Genomic DNA, 21,262 nt, shown 5'->3' with positions numbered 1-21,262 from the left:
GTGCCATTGTGAGTTATAGTCTGTTGCATGTGTAATAAAAGTGTGCCATGTCACTATAAAGTTATCTCATCTTTTGTGGCTAATGCCTAGGCCTCCTTAGTAAATTTGGCTCTCTGGATTTTTTTTATTTTTATTTTCCTGCATCTGTTCAATCTTATGTGAAGCAAGACACTGCATGGGTGAGATGGCTTTGCTGCCAAAGACAGCTACTTTAGATTTTAGATAATTAGGAACAGTTACTCCAGGCAGCTAGTAGTCTGCATAGCCTAATTTGCATTGGGGAGAAACTGCCATATCATTAGACTAAAGCAGTTTAGATATTTTCTTTTAACAAAAGAGGCAGGGGGAATTTATCTATTTGATTCCCAGGGGGTCCACGGCCCATCCCTTGCCTCCCCCTCAACTAAATCTTTGTCATTTTTGCATGGTAATATCACAAATTTTATGGTCTGTTTTAGCGCTGTGCGATTTTAAAATATATTGGCTGAAATCAGTTTTGAAATCACACTGCAATAACAATTTAAACTCGGCAATATGCAGCAATATATGGCTCCTCACACAAGGGAGAGCACATCTCAGCCAATAACACTGCTGATCTGAGCTGCCTTCTCTCAAGCTGAGGGAGACCAGGGCAGGCAGAGGATAACACTGCAGACTTCCCTCACGCTGAGGGAAAACAGGGCATCTGATTGCGAGGCACTGCCTTCCCCTATCACTAACACTGACAGAGAACAGGGCAGCTGATCGCCCTCATTTCAAGGCATCGTGGCAATACGTTCCCCTGGCACTGAGGCGGGAAACTTATGAGAGATGCTAATATGGCACATAAGATCAGGTGGGTAGCTATTAACTACAAGTGCCCCCTTTTTTACCTGGGAGTAAAAATAACGGGACCCCTGACCATTAGGTCCAGTCGTGACCAACTCTGGGGTTGCGGCGCTCATCTCGCTTTATTGGCCGAGGGAGCTGGCGTACAGCTTCCGGATCATGTGGCCAGCATGACTAAGCCGCTTCTGGCGAACCAGAGCAGGGCATGGAAACGCCGTTTACCTTCCTGCCGGAGCAGTACCTATTTATCTACTTGCACTTTGACGTGCTTTCGAACTGCTGGGTTGGCAGGAGCAGGGACCGAGCAACGGGAGCTCACCACATCACAGGGATTCGAACCGCCAACCTTCTGATCGGCAAGTCCTAGGCTCTATGGTTTAACCCACAGCAGGAGTAAGTCTCACCAAATTTCATGGAATTTACTTCTGAGTAGACATGGTTAGGCTTGTACTGTAACCTGCCTAATTAAAAACTGTGGTGTTCTTTACAAGTTAAAGCTGCAAAAATATACCGAGGATGGATTTTTATGCGGGGGCAGAGACACATGTTCAGTTGGATGCACTTGAACAGAATTAAGCTCATTCTGTCAAAGAACAAACTGGAACTAGTTCCCTTTGGGTCAGGATGAAGTACAGTTACTTAGCCATGTGTGTAGCCAGGATTTATGTTGAGGGATTGGACAGGACACCCACCTGTCATCATTCTCTGTCCGGCTCTGTCTAGCAGATTTGGAACAAAATGTCTCAACAACAGTTGTTTTAAATTACTTTCTTTTGACCTCAAGAGCTCAGAAAAATCTGTCAACAATTTCTACTTTTATTTAAGCCTTTTTATTTACTTACTTGATTGGGGGGGGCAGCTGCACCCATGTACTTAGTTCCTTTTTAACATGAACTTTCAAAGCGATGCCGCCCCCACAAAAATTAGGGAAGAGGTAAGAGCTTTCACAATTGCTACAAGTCGTATGTCTGAACAATACAATAATGTATTCCACAAATCTAGCCAGTAGCAAGAAGAATTAGGGCCAGAGACATGCAACAGGGTTCACTGTATTGAAACCAGCTGCTGGAGTATTGTAATCACTTCTGGTAAACATTGCAACAAGCCTTTCGCTTTGTACAGCCTGTGCCGCAGGCTGAAATCAAGAAGCAGTCAATCAATAATAATAGTGTGCTTTTGTTTTGGCTTGAAGGACGAAAGGGAATACCTGACTGAAATCCACCAGTACTGCAGGTAAAGTATGAGTGAGAAAGCCCTCCTTCACTTAGCAGCTGAATCTGCCTCTCTGCCAACTCTTAGGGCTCTCCCAACTATTTGTGGGGGTGGCTCAGCCTGCTTTCTCCTTCAAAGCAAACCGTGGAAGGAGGAGAACATCAGAGGTGGCTCCCAACTTAAGCTACACAGAGAGGGAATAACCTACCTTGTGACTGCTATAAGACTATTTCCAAAACTGAGCAGTGTAGTTTAGAGAGGTGACCCTTCCTACCCACTTTCTACCAAATAATTCAGGGCTGGATGTGCGGCAAACTTTGCAATCAGCTCCAAATTGGAATACAGAAAGGGGAGGGGTTACCCTTTCCTCCCTGTGCTGTCTGGAAGGGTTCCTTAAATATATTTTTAGCTCACCCTCACCATGTTAACCTCCCAGAACGGATCACAATATAAGTAAAATGCAAACAATTCCAGTACAGTTAAGATCAGATAAAATGGATCACTCAAAATGTCAGTCATAAAAGCATCTCCCAGGTCCCAGGAGTGAAGGTGGCAGCAGGTCCGGTGGGAAGCCCAGAGTTGCAAGAGGATTGCCTTTTGACTATCAATGCAGCTCTATTGCCATAGATACTTAGAAAGGTCCAGCTGTAAGCAATGACCAAGCAGAGAACTAGGTAGAAGATGATCTGGCAGTGATGTAAGTTTTTCAGTGTCCTCGGGACTTCTGCCGAGCTAAGAGTTTCCTTTTGAGGTCATTAATATCCCTTTTGGTGGCTCTAGTCTCCTTACCCCTGTTCTAGAATTCCCTGGCTCGGCCCCAGCTCTGACTCTTACTCCAGCCGTCACACAATGTGCTGGTCACATACATCATCCCTAGATCTAAGAACCAGAACAGTCTGATACAGAGACATTCCTTCAGATACCTGGGTCCAAGTCATTTTGGCAGGGATTCCAAAAGGATTTTCTGAGCCCAGTTCTCTAGTTGTTGATTTGGCCCCCCACTTACCCTGCACATGTGCGTGCGCACACACACATTGATCCATGAAACTTATTTCTGAGTATTCCTACAGAGGATTGCTCTGCATCCTCATCCATCACACGTACATACTCTCATACACACTTCCACTAGTCTGGCTGTAACTGCTTACTTGCAGAGAGTAGCAGCTGCAATCCTGCCTTCTTCTGATACCCATTTTTAATCACCAGCTTACGAGGGAATGGGGTGGCATGAGGGTGCTGCTACAGGTGAACTAGCACTACCTGAGCTGGTGGGTGAGTAGTAAGCACTACTAAATCCAATGAGACTTACTTCTGAGTAGACACTGCAACCTTAGAGGCTACCTTTTCTCTGTCAGGGGATGTATTCCTTCAGATGTCTTCAGTCAGGAGCTGAGTGCATCTGATGAGGGGATGAGCTTTGAAACAAAACTGTTCAGGATGAACTAATCCAAAATAAAGATTAGAATTCTCAATCCTATGCAGGTCTACTCAGAGGTAAACACCATTGGGCTTGATAGGCTGAAGAGGGTTGTTACTGTTTTTAGTACATCACACTAATGAAGTTACTGTTTTGCAAAGCTAGAGAAACACACACATGGTTTCTGAGTTGCCCACCTGTGTTGGAGCTCCTTAAATTTCCATTCATTCATTCATATTATTTAGAATAAAACACATGAATTACAAAATATCAGGCTCATTAGCAAGTGCCAATATATCAATTGAACCCAAAATATACCATATTTAAAGGCCACTTGAAGCATTACTTTTTCTGAGGGAATTTATGTTCATGTTGAAAAGTGACTAGGTGAATCCTTATAATCTACAGAAATATAAAATGTGAAGCTTATAAAAATGTGGTAGGTGATACTCACTGGATTTCTAGGCTAAACCTGTAAATATTGTAATATACATTGTGGTGGTGATCACAAGTTTATGTTCAAATATACCCACAAGCCCCACAGGTTGGTGACCTGTGTTATATGTGGATGAATTAACAGTCCAAGCCAAAGAATACCGTATTTTTCGCCCTATAGGACGCACTTTTCCCCCTCCAAAAATGAAGGGGAAATCTGGGTGCGTCCTATGGGGCGAATGCAGGCTTTCGCTGAAGCTTGGAGAGCGAGAGGGGTGGGTGCGCACTGACCCCTCTCGCTCTCCAGGCTTCAGGAAGACATCAGCAGCCTACGCAGCCCTGCGGGAGTTCCCGCAGGGCTGTCTAGGCTGCGGATAGCAGCCTGCTTCCCAGAGCACCGGGCGCGCTGAAAGCAGAGTGCCCGGTGCTTCGGGAACACATCCGCAGCCTAGGCAGCCCTGCGGGAGGTCCCGCAGGGATGTCTAGGCTGAGGATAGCAGCCTGCTTCCCGGAGCACCGGGCGCCCTGAAAGCAGAGCGCCCGGCGCTTCAGGAACACATCTGCAGTGTGGGGAGCCCTGCAGGAGTTCCCCGCAGGGCTCCCCACGCTGCGAATAGCAGCCTGCTGCCCGGCGGGCGAGCTGCCCTGAAGCAGAGCGCCCCGCGCGCCGGGCGAACATCCGCAGCGTGGGCAGCCCTGCAGGAGTTCCCCGCAGGTCTCCCCACTCTGCGGATCGCAGCCTGCTGCCCGGCGGGCGAGCTGCCCTGAAGCAGAGCGCCCCGCGCGCCGGGCGAACATCCGCAGCGTGGGCAGCCCTGCAGGAGTTCCCCGCAGGTCTCCCCACTCTGCGGATCGCAGCCTGCTGCCCGGCGGGCGGGGCGCCCTGAAGCAGAGCGCCCCACGCGCTGGAGAGACATCCGCAGCGTGGGCAGCCCTGCAGTAGTTCCCCGCAGGTCTCCCCACTCTGCGGATCGCAGCCTGCTACCCGGCGGGCAGGGCGCCCTGAAGCAGAGCGCCCCTCGCGCCGGGCAGACATGGGCCAGCCCCACAAGCTCGGGGGACAGCAGGGAGGCACAGCGCCGCCATCCCACTGTTCCTCGACCTGGTTCGGTTTCCCCGTCCTCCTTTTGGGGGGGAAATAAAGGGAAATTTTTCCCCCTTTATTTCCCCCCCCCCAAAAAAAACTAGGTGCGTCCTATGGGACGGAGCGTCCTATGGGATGAAAAATACGGTAAATCAACACTCTCTCTGGTATAGAATGTGGCATTTCTCTCCATTTTAAAGTGACACATAATGCTAATTTGCTAGTTTTTACTTAGAGATCGTATTAAAATATAACCTCTCTTCCCTTAATTACTCTGATTTTATAACAAAGGCTCCTTTCTTGGCAGTAACATATAAAAGAAAATGAGAGAAACATGAGCCAAACTGCCTTGTTCTTGCTGATTCTTTTGTAACAAACTAAGCATAAATAAGGATTAAACACAGCTAACTTTTGTTTACCGTTGAAATAGTGAACCTAGTATTAGATGAGCATTTACAAGGACATATTGTCTCAGGCCTTTGGAGGTCTAACTCTCTACAGAAATAATTTGTAACTGTCAAATGTTTATCATTTACTGCATTTCAAACTGGGTAACTCCAGGAACTGGGATGAAGCCAGCAGATGGTGATAGAAATTAAACTCATGATATGGTTCAGTAATCAGTGAGCTTTGGAAACACAGAGGTGCTCTCTCTTTTCTTATCCCTAAACTATACCCTTGATAGATTCGAAGCCTAAACCTGGTTTATTCTGCTATACTTTCAGCCTGCAGTTTATTTATTTACATTTTTGTTTGTAAAAATATCCATATACAGTGGTGCCCCGCAAGACGAATGCCTCGCAAGACAGAAAACCCGCTAGACGAAAGGGTTTTCCGTTTTGGAGGTGCTTCGCAAAACGAATTTCCTATGGGCTTGCTTCGCAAGACGAAAATGTCTTGCGAGTTCCTGCGGGTTTTTTCCCCTCCCCCCTTTTCCCCAAGCGGCTAAGCCGCTTATCAGCTGATCCTAAGCCGCTAAGCCGCTTAACAGCTGATCCGCTAAGCCGCTAAGCTGCTTATCAGCTGATCCGCTAAGCCGCTAAACCGCTTATCAGCTGATCCGCTAAGCCCGCTAAGCCGCTAATAGCGCTAACCCGCTAATGGGCTTGCTTTGCAAGACGAAAAAACCGCAAGACGAAGAGACTCGCGGAACGGATTCTTTTCGTCTTGCGAGGCACCACTGTATCACCCCCTTGTGAAACGGTGTCCAACAACCTAAAAACATCTAAAAGCAATACAAAACACTCATTGTCCAACTAGGCAAAATATAATGGCAGTGCTAGCTAGAATCCAAGCCATTCCAAGTCAGGTTTCAAGATCATTATGACTCACACTTTAACAAAGGGACTGGCATTCATAAACCCATTTGAGCAAATTAATGGAGGAGCTATTGCTCTGCTGATACAGAATTATGGAGCCAAGGCTTAAGGCGGCTATGCAAATATGCAAATGCACAGATTAAAAAAATGAAATATTTTAACTCTCATTAAAATAGTTTGAAACAAGAACTATGTTGCGTTTGACGTGACACAATGTACTTGAGACTACTGTAAAGGCTACCCACATCAAATTCAAATTGCTGAAGCTTTTATTCATCAATACTAATACGCTTACAAGAAATCTAGATCATAAAAGAAATGTACAAATTCCAAAGCCTAGGGAGTCATTTTCTTGCCAGGGTTACTATTGGTTCCCATCCCAGGATAAAACAAAAACAGAGAGAATGAGGATTATGCAGAAGGGCAGGGGGCACCAATCTGGCCTCTGTCATACCCAACAGAGCTGCTGTGTTTTGCTAAAAAGTAGGATATAACGAGTCACTCGGTTTGGTGCAGTGTTGGAAATGCTGCAACATTATTCCCTACTTACATTCTGCACAATCCTCCTATTTAAAAGGCTCTGTAATGCAAGGTGTAATCCTCCAGTCCTACAGCTCAATCACATATTTATTAATTTGTGACACCCAGTGCCCACTAACTCTCCCTGAAGCTTTCCTTGTGAGTGTGTGTGTGTCAGTTTATTGATTCTGGTCCCTTCCTGTTCACTTTGCTCAAACCCTTCTTTTGCTAGGCATGCAAGAGAAATTCTGCGCTGCTGCAGGTCATAATTGAAAAAGACAGAAATGCTCAATATGACTCATACATTATTCAGCTTATCAGCTGCCCAAGAGAAAAAGAGAGGGAGAGGTTGTTTGCATGCCTACCTCTTCCACTATCAACAGAAGAAATAATTTTCAATTACACTAAGTGTATGCAACTCTGTTCCCCAACAGGATCTGGAGTTAGAGAGATGGAAGTGGAGAATGAAGGACAGCGGAAAGAAGCAACTGCTACAAAATGCTTGCTTACGTTAGATTCTTGGCTCCAGTTTGCTTCTTAATAATGTACCAAATGGAATATGCTAGCAATCAGAAAGACCACCACAATTCATGACAAAAAAACCTAGATCAAGGCCAGCTGAAATTACACCACAGAAGCCAACTAAGCATTGATCGACTGGTTGTGAATATATGACTTTAATTATTCATGAGGGGTTTGGGGATTTTTTTTGCCACATAAATTTATGGTAATGTGCCTGAAAAGACTTTTGCCAAAAGCTAGAGATTTCTTGAAGGAAAATAAAAATACTAGGATCATTTCTACTATCCAAATATTATTTCAAATCCCACTATCAAAAGTGGTAACCCTGGCATGGTAAGTGATGGACCAACAATGAAGTGGGGTTTTTTTAATCCTTGCCTAGAGTTTCTACAACCAAGATGCATTTTTTAAAACGGAAAAACTGTCATAAGCCCAATAGAATTGCCAGTTTTCTTACGATAATCTTCCAAGAGGCATTCCCAAATCAATTACGCTGCAGCTCGTAATATAGTCTTAAAAGACCATTCAGTTTCTTAAACATCACCCTACTTGTCCAAGCCCACATGCAAACTGCTTAAGCTTATAAGGGTTCTATAGGGACCCCTAGTAACAAGCCCCATATCTATTCTAATTTTCTTCATACAAAGTATGCATCCCTCCTGGACATATTCCCTTGGGAAGAACAGGAAAAAAACAATGCTCATCCAACCTTAACAGAGAAGACTTTAATAATATGTCCCATATACCGTATTTTTTGCACCACAACACTCACTTTTTTCCTCCTAAAAAGTAAGGGAAAATGTCTGTGCGTGTTATGGAGGGAATGCCTACGGGTGGCATGCCTACGGATTTTCCTCCTCTAAAAACTACGTGCGTGTTATGGTCGGGTGCGTGTTATAGAGCGAAAAATACGGTAACTTGGCAATCACTTGTACAAAGGTTTACTCCTGAAGAAAGTGAAGGCCACATAACATTCTGCCACGTAATCCCAGTAAAGGACAGACTGGAAAAAGATTTGCCTGGAAATAAAATCCTTGCTGTGAAACCTATTGCTTTATACCAAGGGTAGGGAACCAGTGGCCTGCTAAGCCTTTTAAACTGGTCTGCAAGTCTCCTACTGGTCTTTCAGTAGCATTGGTGGTGGTAAACAGAAATTCACTGTGCCTTTGAAGACTAGCAAGTTGCAGAAGCAGATTAAGTGAAGGAAAAGCCATTGGAGAGTAGATTGCTGCCAACTGTTATCTGTCTATGTTCCAATTTTTCAGTATCTTTTCAAGCTAAAGTTAAGCCGTTCCAGTTCTTCAAAATATATTTAGTAGCATCTAAAAGGAGATCTGATACTCAAGTAACAAAGGATTTTTGTAAATTATTTGATTCCACATGATCTATCCTTAAGCACCCAGTCATAAGGAGACTCCTATTGTACTGTGGTAAATAAATGAAGTACTACAGTGCTATCACCAAAACATATGCTTCAGCACAGCAACAAACTGGGGAAAGGTGGGGGGAAAGCAGCAGTGAAACGATTTGCTTAATTCATCTAGCAACCTAAGCCTTCCTCACTGGAAGATATCATCAGTAAATAATTTATATACACCAATAAATCTGCTTAATCCTTTCGTTTGAAAACAGATTTTCCATTTTAGTCAATTAGGGCAAATTTAAATTGCATTTAGAGAATGCAGCACATCCATGGCCCATCTATGAAGTTATTAGAAAGATACACACTAATAAATTTGGGGGGGTAGTTGTGTGTTGTTGTTGGTGTTTTTAAAAAAACATTTTAAAATGGAAGTAGGGAAGTAGGACAGAGAAAAGAGAATTTCCCCTCATTTTCTTTCTTTCCTTTCCACTCCCCAAACAATTCTTCCTTATCCAATATGAATAAGGAATTCTGGACATGGAAGTTTTCTTCAACACATACAGTAGATAACTTGTTGGATCCAGAACCCTGGCCTGAAATTTGAATTCACAGCCAGATCGGCATTCCAGAACACATGGAGGGAGGGGTCCATGACCCTGACAGAGCTTCACATCTCCTTCCCAAAGCCCAGTGCCTCACTTACCCAGCTTTGGGAAGGCAGAACAAGGTCCTGGGGGGGCATCAAATTTTAGCCTTGTTCCCCGCCCATTGCACAACAAGGCAGTTTGTGATCTATGGGTTCCATTTCAAAGTATTCTTCCAACCCACTTGATATTAAAATTTGGATTGCGCAGGTTCAAAGGATCCTATAGGTGACAGATCCGGTCTCTCTGGGAATACCTTCTCCAAGTACAATTCTACCCCCCCACCCCCCGCCAACCAATGGCTTCAATTCAAAAAGGGACTTGTCGATTGCAATTTAACTCAGAAGAAGACAGCTTTCTGCTTGTTACCCTGTAGTCTAGGAGTGGTGAACAAATTCTAGGCTGATTATTAGCCAATCCCGCTGTATTCTGTTACAATAAAAGGTGGTAGAGAGAAAATTATAACCCTGTTGGCCAAAACCTAATCCTGCTCCCTGATTCTTTAAGATTAAAAGGAGAACCTCTCCCTCACAGTTTAAAAGATCTGGGTGAAAGAGAGAAATTGGGTTTGGGGAATGTAGGCATGTTATTGAAGTTAGTTTTCCCTTCTATTCATCTCCAACTCTGGAGGTGAAGGATAATGCCTGTATACTGTTTTCTGCTGTAAATGTTTGCTGGCAACTTTGAAGGTAGGGTAACTGTGCAAGTTCTTTGTGTGAAGCAGGTCTGTGTCCAGAGGTGTTGCTGGGTGTTTCAGTTAATACCTCCTTGCTTTATCCCTCGAGAGCCTCAGTGAATGTTCATCACAATAAACATATTTAGAAATAATAATAATAATAAAACAATAAATTATATGGGAATTGTACACAGTGATCTATCTGTTTACACTTTTAATAATAGATATCTAGATAGATGATAGATAGATAGATAGATGATAGATGCAGAAAAAGCAAGCATAACCAACAGCATAGGCTTTCCAATGTGAACAAACAGTTCAGCTTATATGTAACAGGCTGTGGTATATACAGCTCAGTTGTAACAGAGCTTCTACTTACCTTCTAACACTGTCAGTTTGGCACTGGTATTTATCTCCCCAACACTGTTGGTAGCCATGCACTCATATATTGCTTCATCCCGAAGGACACGCAGTGGTTGAATACGTAGAACTGATCCAGACCCATCATCAAATTCAATAACCTTTTTTCAAAAGAGGGGAAATTGTATTACCCATTTTATTACTGGTGGACACACAACATACCATTTCCTTTTAAAACATGACTGAGGAATCAGGAAAGGGACAGGGACCAGCTCCTCCACTCTCTGGGGCAAATTCCTGCAACCTTGTTTACCATGGTGAATGATTCTATCTGTACAGTCCTTCCTTAACCAAGATTTAAACCAACAAGATGTTGTTGTAAATTACGGTTTGGAAACCATACCACATACCTTAGTTGTCCACCTTTATTAATAGTGAACCCTATTTAGCATTAAGCATGATTAACATTCTGAAACTAAAAGAAACTCTGTGTCTCTTTGCCATGATACACAGTTTGGCCATTAACACCATGACTCAAGTTTCTGAGCTGCCCATTCCCCCTTTTTCCTCTGCTCATGTGCTCCTCTCATCATTCCATTCCTTAAAGTATTCAAACTGGAAGTACAAAGTAAATAATGGTTTATGATTCTTGTTTGTAGGCAAACCACAGTTTGCTGAATTTGAATATCACAGCAAATTACTTTTTGCTCAAACTAGGAAGTGACTAAGTGAACTGGAAGAGAGAGAAAGAGGGACTGGGAGAGCATGAGGCATAGTACAAATAGGCAAACCATGGTTTGGCTATGACGCATGAACTGGGTCATTAACCATTCATGAAATAAAAGAAATTTCTTTAACCCTCTCATAGAGAAATGTGTTTATCATATAACCCATAAATTGTCCCTCAATGGCAAGGACTGCAAATGAATAGACACTGAACTTAATTAACTTCATACTCATCTAATTTCAATTTACAAACAAAGCAAAATGAGATGCAATAATATCACCCAGAAAATATAGTGATTACAGAAGGAAGCTATACTAGGAGAATCTTATTATTTTACCTCTCAGAGGAGAGTTAACCAATACTTATCCACGTGGAATGAATAATTCCCTCAGTAGTCCAAGTCTGGAAATTTGGAGAATCAGAAATGCCATATTCCAGGTAATGTATATCAAAGAGGAAATATTTATTTCCAGTTCACACATTTGTTATATTTTAATGCCACCCAACATATGGAAACGCCCACAAAATTACTAGGAAAAAAATATATTCTGTGCGTACCTCAAATCGTTGGGAGCTAACTTTCTTTCCTTTCTTCATCCATGTGATACGTGGCTTTGGCTCTCCTATTGCTTGGCATACAAAGGAGGCCACACCTCCAGATATCCCAATCTGATCCTCAGGAGTTTTCATGAAGTTTGGCTTACCTGCAAGACAAATATGCTGAATGGTGAAATGTGCCTGGGGTCTGAATTAAAGATAATGAATATTACAGCAATCTGACTATATCTATCTTGTGCGCCCAGCTCATGACTAATGAAACGACACCACACCTAGAAACAATGGATACATCGGTGAACAAAATAATACAACCAAATTTAAAAACATTATGAAGATTGTTTAGGAATTAGCTGCTAATTTTTCACACTCCTGTAATAAGCGAATTTCCAGTTTAAAATAGCCCATGTGGGCAGGCACTGGCAAATGCTGTTTAAACAACAACAACAACAACAACAAAAAAAAATTAAGTACAGGATTTCATTATGATCGGGCTGGAAAAATTTGAGAGTATCAGAACCACCATGTCCAAATTTAGTTATCATTGAAAGCATCCTGAGTTCTGGGAGTATATAATCCACCTGCAGATGGAGTTAATCAGCTATTGGATAGAACAAAAACATTGTTTTATAATATAAAACAATGGTTGAAACAGCTTGGGTGGCCTTACAATCTCCCTCACAATGGAGCACAAAGGGATTTCTGGAAGGCTTACTCTGCTTTGCTTGCTCCGCTATGACAGAGCTCAATGCACACCTGCTGTTACTGGTTTTTCATTTCGTTTCGTTTTTGTTTTTTAATGCACACTGAGATGTTAAAAAACAAACAAACTCCTGGCAATGCCAATTCCCAATAATTACATGCTGTTAAAATCGCAGAGTGGGATTGCCTTTTTCAGTCAAGTGTTAAGGTGAAAGGTGGGCATTATCTGAGTTGCAGACCCTGCAGTCTCCTCTGGAACTGGAGAAGAAATGAAATGTCTGTTCAACTGGTGTTTCCATCAATGCTAAACAAAAGTTTCAAGAAATGTATTCAGAAGCCACTGAAAGCTATGAGATCTAACCCCCATTCTGAGCTTAGCAATAATTAATATTTTCTAAAAGATCAGAAAAACAACAATGTTTTCTTTAATGCAACAATAAAAGCAATCCTGGTCACTATTTGCCCAAAGGATATTATAATGAAAATTACATAAAGAGCTACTAGACAATCAGAAGAACTGAGACCATCACGCTATAAGTTCTTCGAAGAAAGCTATAAATACCTCATTTATTCTCTTTCATTCTATGTACCATAGAGCAGTGTTTCCCAACCTTTTTTGGGCAAAGGCACACTTGTTTGATGAAAAAAATCTCGAGGCACACCACCATTACAGCCCCGTGACGTCAGCGCGCAGTGTCACGCTGGGAGGGACGCACGAAAGTGTAAGTTTCAATTTTTTCCCCTCCCCCTTGCCGGGGAACCTCCAAGCTTTGGGGGTGGGGGGGGGAGGAGGCAGCAAAGCGAGGCAGGAAGGAGAGCGCGGCTTGGCTGGGTGAGCTTTGGCAGGGGCAGGGAATGAGAGCCGCGAGGCGGGCGCTGCGGACGGAGGCGCTGCCCGCCGAGCTCGCAGGCAGCCAGGCAGGCAGACGGCGAGAGCCCCGCGCTGGGCGGCCTCTCCTCGCCGCCGCCGCCCCGCCTCTCGCCGCCCGACTCGCCCGCCTCCCTCCAGGCAACATCTCGCGGCACACCAGGCAACATCTCGCGGCACACTAGTGTGCCGCGGAACAGTGGTTGGGAAACACTGCCATAGAGGAAAGAGGAGAACATTCCAGAGTAGTGTAATTAGGTCATTTAAATTTACACCAGTGAACAACACTCTCAATTTGTGAAGGTATTGATGAACACAATTACTTCTATGAAAATGATTAAATATATTTGGAATGATGAAGAAGTATTTTTGGGGGCCTAACAGGAGGAGGTACAGGGTAAGCACAGAGAAACTATTTCTGAGAGGCAGAAAATTGATAGCTCACAACATAGAGCTTCAGTGTCACAAGCAACAGCCTGAGATTAAAATCAATCATTAGCCATGATTGCTTAACTTACATCGATTTCACATATTTACTTACCAAAATCCACATCAATTTCTGCTCAGTTTTATTTACAAATATCTGTATTTCTTCCCCTCTATAATCTCCCTCAGCAAAAGGCTAACAAGGTCCATGCTAATTTTGATTGCAGTGTAACTGACCATTTTGCAATGCAATCTGTTCAGCTGTTTTGTTAGGTATTGGACTTCTGCATATGACTTGCTATTTTATGTTATTTATTTTGTGATGCTGAGGAACTAGCATAAATTTGGATCAGACACCATGCCTTTTCTCCTAAAAGGGATGAGTGTATTGTTGGACATGTTAGCTCATTGTGAACAATGTGTCCTGAAAAGTGGTTTATAAATCTCTTCATAAATAAAGTGAAATATCGAAAGCACAAATGCAGACAATTCCACCAAGAAAGAAAAGTGAAAGGCACCTAAATAAACCTGTGCACTTGCATAAGGAGCTTACAGATGAGCTGATATTTAAGAAGGGCATGTATAAGAAATGGAAAATCATGAAAGAAGAGTACAAACAAGTAGCAGACAGTTGCAGGGAGAAGGTTAGAATGAGCTGAGGAAGATGGAGAAATGCTACTGGCAGAGAGAGAGAGAAGGCGGAACTGCTTAACACAGGCATCTCTAAACTTGGCCCTCCAGATGTTTTGGGACTACAACTCCCATCATCCCTAGCTAACAGGACCAGTGGTCAGGGATGGTGGGAACTGTAGTCCCAAAACATCTGGAGGGCCGAGTTTGGGGATGCCTGGCTTAACACTTACTTTGCCTCTGTCTTCACCCAAAAGGAAAGCAGGGCCAATATGGTGATAACAGAATAAATAATGCAAGGAGGGAGCTCTAGCCCAAGACAGGAGAAGAGGTGATAATGGAACACCTAGCCTATTTAAACAAATTCAAATCTCCAGGGCCTGATGAGCTACACCCAAGCGTACTAAAGGAGCTAGTGGATGTGATCTCAGAGCCTCTTAGAGAATAGGTGAGGTCCTTGCAAACTGGAGTCAGTCTGTGAGCACTTAGAAAAGGAAGCTGCGATTACTAAAACCCAGCATGGGTTTTTCCAAAAACAAGTCATGCCCGACAAATCTCATTTCCAGATCCATTTCAATTGGAAATTCAATCTGGCTTTTGTACAGAAACTGCCCTGGTTGCCTTATATGATGGCCTCTGTTGGGGGAGAGACAGAGGCAATATGTCCCTGTTAATCTTCCTTCCGTGACTTTTTTGCAGCTTTCAATACCATCAACCACTGTATCCTCCTGGAGAGGCTATCTGATGTGGCGGTGGGCAGCACAGCTTTGTAGTGGTTCCCTTTCTACTTGGATCATGGTCTTCAGCAGGTGATACTTGGGGACTGTTTTTCAGCACCAAGGGGCCTTCAATGTGGAATCCCGCAGGGCTCAGTTCTATCCCCTAGGTTTAATATCTACAGTGGTACCTCGGGTTACAAACACCTCGGGTTACAAACACTTCGGGTTACAGACTCTGCTAACCCGGAAGTAGTACCTCGGGTTAAGAACTTTACCTCAGGATGAAAACAGAAATCGTGCGGTGGCAGCGCAGCAGCAGTGGAAAGCCCCATTAGCTATAGTGGCACCTCAGGTTAAGAACAGACCTCCAGAACAAATTAAGTTCGTAACCAGAGGTACCACTGTATATGAAGCTGCTGAGTGGAGTCCTCTGGAGTTTTGGAGTGTGTTGTGAGTAGTATGCTCATGACATACAACTCTGTTTCTACTTTACATCTACAGGCTTGGCAGTGGATGTGCTAGACTGATGTCTTGCCTCAGTAATGGACTGGATGAGAGCCAATAAACTGAAGCTCAATCCAGGTAAGACAGAGACACTGTACCTTCTCATCTTTGGCTGGTGGTTCAGCTATAGAATCATAGAATCATAGAGTTGGAAGAGACCACAAGGGCCATCGAGTCCAACCCCCTGCCAAGCAGGAAACACCATCAGAGCATTCCTGACATATGGTTGTCAAACCTCTGCTTAAAGACCTCCAAAGTATGAGACTCCACCACACTCCTTGGCAGCAAATTCCACTGTCGAACAGCTCTTACTGTCAGGAAGTTCTTCCTAATGTTTAGGTGGAATCTTCTTTCTTGTAGTTTGGATCCATTGCTCCGTGTCCGCTTCTCTGGAGCAGCAGAAAACAACCTTTCTCCCTCCTCTATGTGACATCCTTTTATATATTTGAACATGGCTATCATATCACCCCTTAACCTCCTCTTCTCCAGGCTAAACATGCCCAGCTCCCTTAGCCGTTCCTCATAAGGCATCGTTTCCAGGCCTTTGACCATTTTGGTTGCCCTCCTCTGGACACGTTCCAGTTTGTCAGTGTCCTTCTTGAATTGTGATGCCCAGAACTGGACACAGTACTCCAGGTGAGGTCTGACCAGAGCAGAATACAGTGGCACTATTACTTCCCTTGATCTAGATGCTATACTCCTATTGATGCAGCCCAGAATTGCATTGGCTTTTTTAGCTGCCGCGTCACACTGTTGGCTCATGTCAAGTTTGTGGTCAACCAAGACTCCTAGATCCTTTTCACATGTACTGCTCTCAAGCCAGGTGTTCCCCATCTTGTATTTGTGCCTCTCATTTTTTTTGCCCAAGTGCAATACTTTACATTTCTCCCTGTTAAAATTCATCTTGTTTGTTTTTGCCCAGTTCTCTAATCTGTCAAGGTCGTTTTGAAGTGTGATCCTGTCCTCTGGGGTGTTAGCCACCCCTCCCAGTTTGGTGTCATCTGCAAATTTGATCAGGATGCCCTTGAGTCCATCATCCAAGTCGTTGATAAAGATGTTGAATAAGACCGGGCCCAAGACAGAACCCTGTGGCACCCCACTAGTCACTCTTCTCCAGGATGAAGAGGAACCATTGATGAGCACTCTTTGGGTTCGGTCAGTCATCCAGTTACAAATCCACTGAGTGGTAGCATAGTCAAGACCACATTTTACCAGTTTCTTTACAAGAATATCATGGGGCACCTTGTCAAATGCCTTGCTGAAATCAAGGTAGGCTACATCCACTGCGTTCCCTTCATCTACCAGGCTTGTAATTCTGTCAAAAAACGAGATCAGGTTAGTCTGACATGACTTATTTTTCAGAAATCCATGCTGACTATTGGTGATCACAGCATTCCTTTCTAGGTGCGCACAGACTGTTTGCTTAATGATCTGCTCCAGAATCTTCCCTGGTATTGATGTCAGACTGACTGGGCGGTAATTATTTGGGTCCTCTCTTTTCCCCTTTTTGAAAATAGGGACAACATTTGCCCTCCTCCAGTCTGCCGGGACTTCGCCTGTTCTCCAGGAATTCTCAAAGATGACTGCCAGTGGTTCTGAGATCACATCTGCCAGTTCTTTTAATACTCTTGGATGCAGTTCATCTGGCCCTGGAGACTTGAATACATCTAAACTGGCCAAGTATTCTTGTACTATCTCCTTAGTTATTCTGGGCTGTGTTTCCTTTGCTGAATCATTTGCTCCAAATTCTTCAGGTCGGGCATTGTTTTCCTTATCAGAGAAGACTGAGGCAAAGAAGGCATTGAGGAGTTCAGCCCTTTCTGTGTCCCCTGTTTGCATTTCACCATCTTCTCCTCTGAGTGACCCCACTGTTTCTTTGCTCTTCCTTTTGCTACGAACATACCCATAGATGCCTTTTTTGTTGCTTTTAACCTCTCTAGCAAGCCTGAGTTCATTCTGTGCTTTAGCTTTTCTGACTTTGTATCTACACGTGCTGGCTATTTGTTTGAATTCCTTTTTGGTGGTTTCCCCCCTTTTCCATTTTTTGTACACATCCTTTTTTAATCTTAACTCAGTTAAAAGTTCTTTAGATAGCCACCCTGGCTTCTTTAGGCACCTTCCATGTTTCCGTCTCATTAGTATTGCCTGACGTTGTGCTTTTAGTATCTCCCTCTTAACAAACTCCCAGCCATCATGAACTCCCTTTCCTTTTAGTATTACTGTCCATGGGATCTCACCCAGCACTTCCCTAAGTTTTATGAAGTCGGCTTTCTTAAAGTCAAGAAATTGAGTCCTAGTATGCTTGACTGCTCCTTTCCGCTGTATAGTAAACTTCAGAAGAGCATGATCACTCGCGCCTAATGATCCTTCCACTTCTACCCCACTAACCAGATCATCAACATTGGTTAGGACCAGATCTAAAATGGCTGTTCCTCTTGTTGCTTCTCCCACTTTCTGGACAATGAAGTTGTCTGCAAGGCCAGTGAGGAATCTGTTTGACCTTATGCTCTTGGCTGAGTTTGACATCCAACAAATATCTGGGTAACTGAAGTCCCCCATTACTACTATCTCCCTTCCTTTTGCATGCTTGGCCATCTGTTCCACGAAGGCATCATCTATGTCCTCCGTTTGGCTTGGGGATCTATAGTAAACTCCCACAATGAGGTCCCTGTTATTCTTCTCTCCCTTAATTTTGACCCAAATGCTCTCACTTTGGCTTTGATGTTCTAAATCTTGGATCTCTTCACAGGTATACACATCCCTGACATATAACGCCACTCCTCCTCCTTTCTTGTCTGGTCTGTTTCTCTGAAATAGATTGTATCCCCCCATTATTACATTCCAATCGTGGGACTTATCCCACCAGGTTTCAGTGATGCCTATTATGTCATATTTAGTTTGCTGTACCAAGAGCTCAAGCTCATCTTGTTTATTTCCCATGCTTTGCGCATTAGTGTACAGACATGCCCCTATCTGAGCAGGGATAGCCTAACATATGTGACCTATGCTCTGGTAACCTCTAGGCTGGATTACTGCAATGCATTATACATAGGGCCACTTCTGAAGACAGTTCAGAAACTTCAGCTGTTGCAAAATTCAATGGCCAGATTGCTCACCAGAACAAGGCAGTTTGAGTATCCTGACCTGACTACACTGGCTGCCAATTAGTTTCCAGGCCCAAATCGAAGTGCTTGTGTTGACCTATAAAGCCTCACATGCCTCAGGACCTGAATACCTTAAGCTTCCTTTAATTCCTAGGGTACATGTAGCTCAGTTGGTAGAGCATGAGACTCTTAATCTCAGGGTTTTGTGTTCAACTTCATGTTGGGAAAGTGATTTCTGCAATGCAGGGGGTTGAACTAGATGACTGTTATGGTTCCTTCCAACTCTATAATTCTCTGTTTCTAGAAGTTTATATGCAATGTAACTTACATTTAGTGAATTTATGAATTCCATATGCTCTAAATGTTCAAACATGTTCAGGAAAATCTTTATCATAAAATTTCTAGCTTCTTTCTGTTCAAAGAAACTCATTTTACACTAAATAAATATAGGGAATACAAAAGTGAAGAAGTCAAGTCTACCTGTTCCCAGCGGCAGATGGTGCCTTAGATAGGTAAAATGCTAAACTAAGGTGCTCATGACAACAGTTAAGAGTCTCTGCTTTGTCATGGGGTGTGGAATAATGCTGATTACACAGAATATATAATGTTACAAGGTACGGTTACTGCCTGAGGCCAACAACCTTCTGCAATCTGACTCATCCCAAATAATGCTGTTGCTAAATCTTGCCCTTTTTTCATCCACAGCAACTCTGCCAATCAAGCTAATTGAATGTACCAGAGGGCTACCTTCCTAAGCTCCAGGCTTCCTACAACACAGAAAACTCCCTAGGCATTATTTTAAAATAAGGATTCAGTTCTTAAATTATATGTATTGTAGCTATTATATACACCAATGATTTCTGGCATGCAAAATATATCCTTGAGCGGTGACGTAAGAGATTCCTTAGTTTGAGGTCTCCAAGATCAACTGCCAAAAATAGTTTTGTTTGGTTTATGCTTTTGTATACAATTTGGGCAACCAGAGGGTGGAATAGCAGAGAGGAATGATTTAAATACAACAGTGGGAAATCACAAAGCAGACTCCAAGGATATAAAAGACCCTGAAATTGTCTTTCCCATAGGCAGCTTTTTTCCCATAAGCATTTTACAGAACTAAAGGTAAGCTTAAAATTGGACACTGTTATCTAAAATTCATTATAGGAAGCAAACCAATGGTTCATCTGAACATTTAATATTTATATTTCACTTGTCAATAGTATGCATGCCATGCTGCATACATTAAGCAATAAGGACACACTTCCCTGGGTAAGGAAATGTTTTCCACTTCAGTGAGTGGGTCATGGCCTACAAAACACAGTAGAAGCACCAGCCACACATCTGTAACTCTTGCCACACATCTTAACTCTTGACACTGCAAGCAACACAATTGCTAAGAAGACTTACATTAAACCACTCCAATTTAATTTATCTCAGCCAATCAGACTCATTGCACATGAGACACTATATGCCATAAGAACTTAAGCAGAGTAAGGCCAAAAGCCCATCTAGTTTAGCATTCTGTTCTCACAGTGAGCAGCAAGATGCTCATAGGATGCCAGGAAACAGAACCTAAGTTCAATGGTGCTCTACTCACCTGCAATTCCCAGCAACTGGTATCTGGAGGCATACTGACTCCGATGGTGGAGGCAGAGCATAGTCATTATGGCTACTGATAACCTTTTCCTCCATACGTTTGTCTAATTCTTTTTCAAAACCATCCAATTTAGTGGCCAGCACAACATGTTGTCTAGTTTAACTATGCACAGTACAAATAAGTATTTTTTTCATCTGTCCTGAATCTTCCACCCTTCAGCTTCGTTTGATGTCCACTGGTTCTAAAACTTCTATCCACTTTTTCCATGCCATGCATAAATTGTATACACCACCATCACATCTATTCATACTCACATTTTCTCTGAACTAAAAAGCCCCAGCCCACGCCTCATAGAAGAGTTGCTCCAACTCCTTGATCATTCTGGGTGCCCTTTCTGAACCTTGTCCAGCTCTAAAATATCCTTTCTGAGGAGATGTGACCAGAACCACACACAGTATTCCAAGTGTGGTCGCACCATAAAGGTAAAGGGACCCCTGACCATTAGGTCCAGCCATGGACAACTCTGGGGTTGTGGCGCTCATCTCGCTTTATTGGCCGAGGGAGCCGGCGTACAGCTTCCGGGTCATGTGGCCAACATAACTAAGCCACTTCTGGCAAACCAGAGCAGGGCACGGAAACGCTGTTTACCTTCCCGCCGGAGCAGTACCTATTTATCTACTTGTACTTCGTGCTTTCGAATGGCTAGGTTGGCAGGAGCAGGGACCAAGCAATGAGCTCACCCCATCACAGGGATTCGAACCGCCAACCTTCTGATCGGCAAGCCCTAGGCTCTGTGGTTTAACCCACAGCGCCACCCACGTCCGGTTGCACCACAGATATAATAGCATTTTGATATTGGCAGTTTTTATTTCCAATCCCTTTCCTAATGATCCCTAGCATGGAATTTGCCTTTTTCACAGCTGACACACACTGGGTCAACATCTTCACTGAGCTACCCACCAGAATCCCAAGGTCTTGTTCCTAGCCAGTCATCAATTCAGACACCATAAACATATATGTGAGAGATAAGAATGGCCGCATAAACATGAGAAGG

General features: G+C 43.4%; 1 protein-coding gene and 1 long non-coding RNA gene across 13 annotated transcripts in view; both read right to left on the bottom strand.

The window, feature by feature from the left end:
- Window positions 1-21,262, bottom strand: part of PTPRF (protein tyrosine phosphatase receptor type F) — a 478,572-nt gene that overhangs the window by 216,777 nt on the left and 240,533 nt on the right. For all 12 annotated transcript variants that reach the window (XM_081195232.1, XM_081195228.1, XM_081195234.1 and 9 more), the window contains exons 4-5: window positions 11,665-11,810; window positions 10,399-10,540 (exon numbers count right to left, since the gene is read on the bottom strand). In XM_081195232.1, the coding sequence (XP_081051358.1) occupies window positions 10,399-10,540; window positions 11,665-11,810 (288 nt within the window). The remainder of the gene's footprint in view (window positions 1-10,398; window positions 10,541-11,664; window positions 11,811-21,262) is intronic.
- Window positions 1-21,262, bottom strand: part of LOC308587585 — a 440,103-nt gene that overhangs the window by 217,501 nt on the left and 201,340 nt on the right. The gene's annotated exons all lie outside the window — the stretch shown is intronic.

The sequence above is a fragment of the Podarcis bocagei genome (assembly GCF_964188305.1).
Source record: "Podarcis bocagei genome assembly, chromosome: 5".
Lineage (NCBI taxonomy): Eukaryota > Metazoa > Chordata > Lepidosauria > Squamata > Lacertidae > Podarcis > Podarcis bocagei.
Note: the sequence above shows the minus strand (reverse complement) of the source record. Positions and strands in the feature narration are given on the sequence as shown.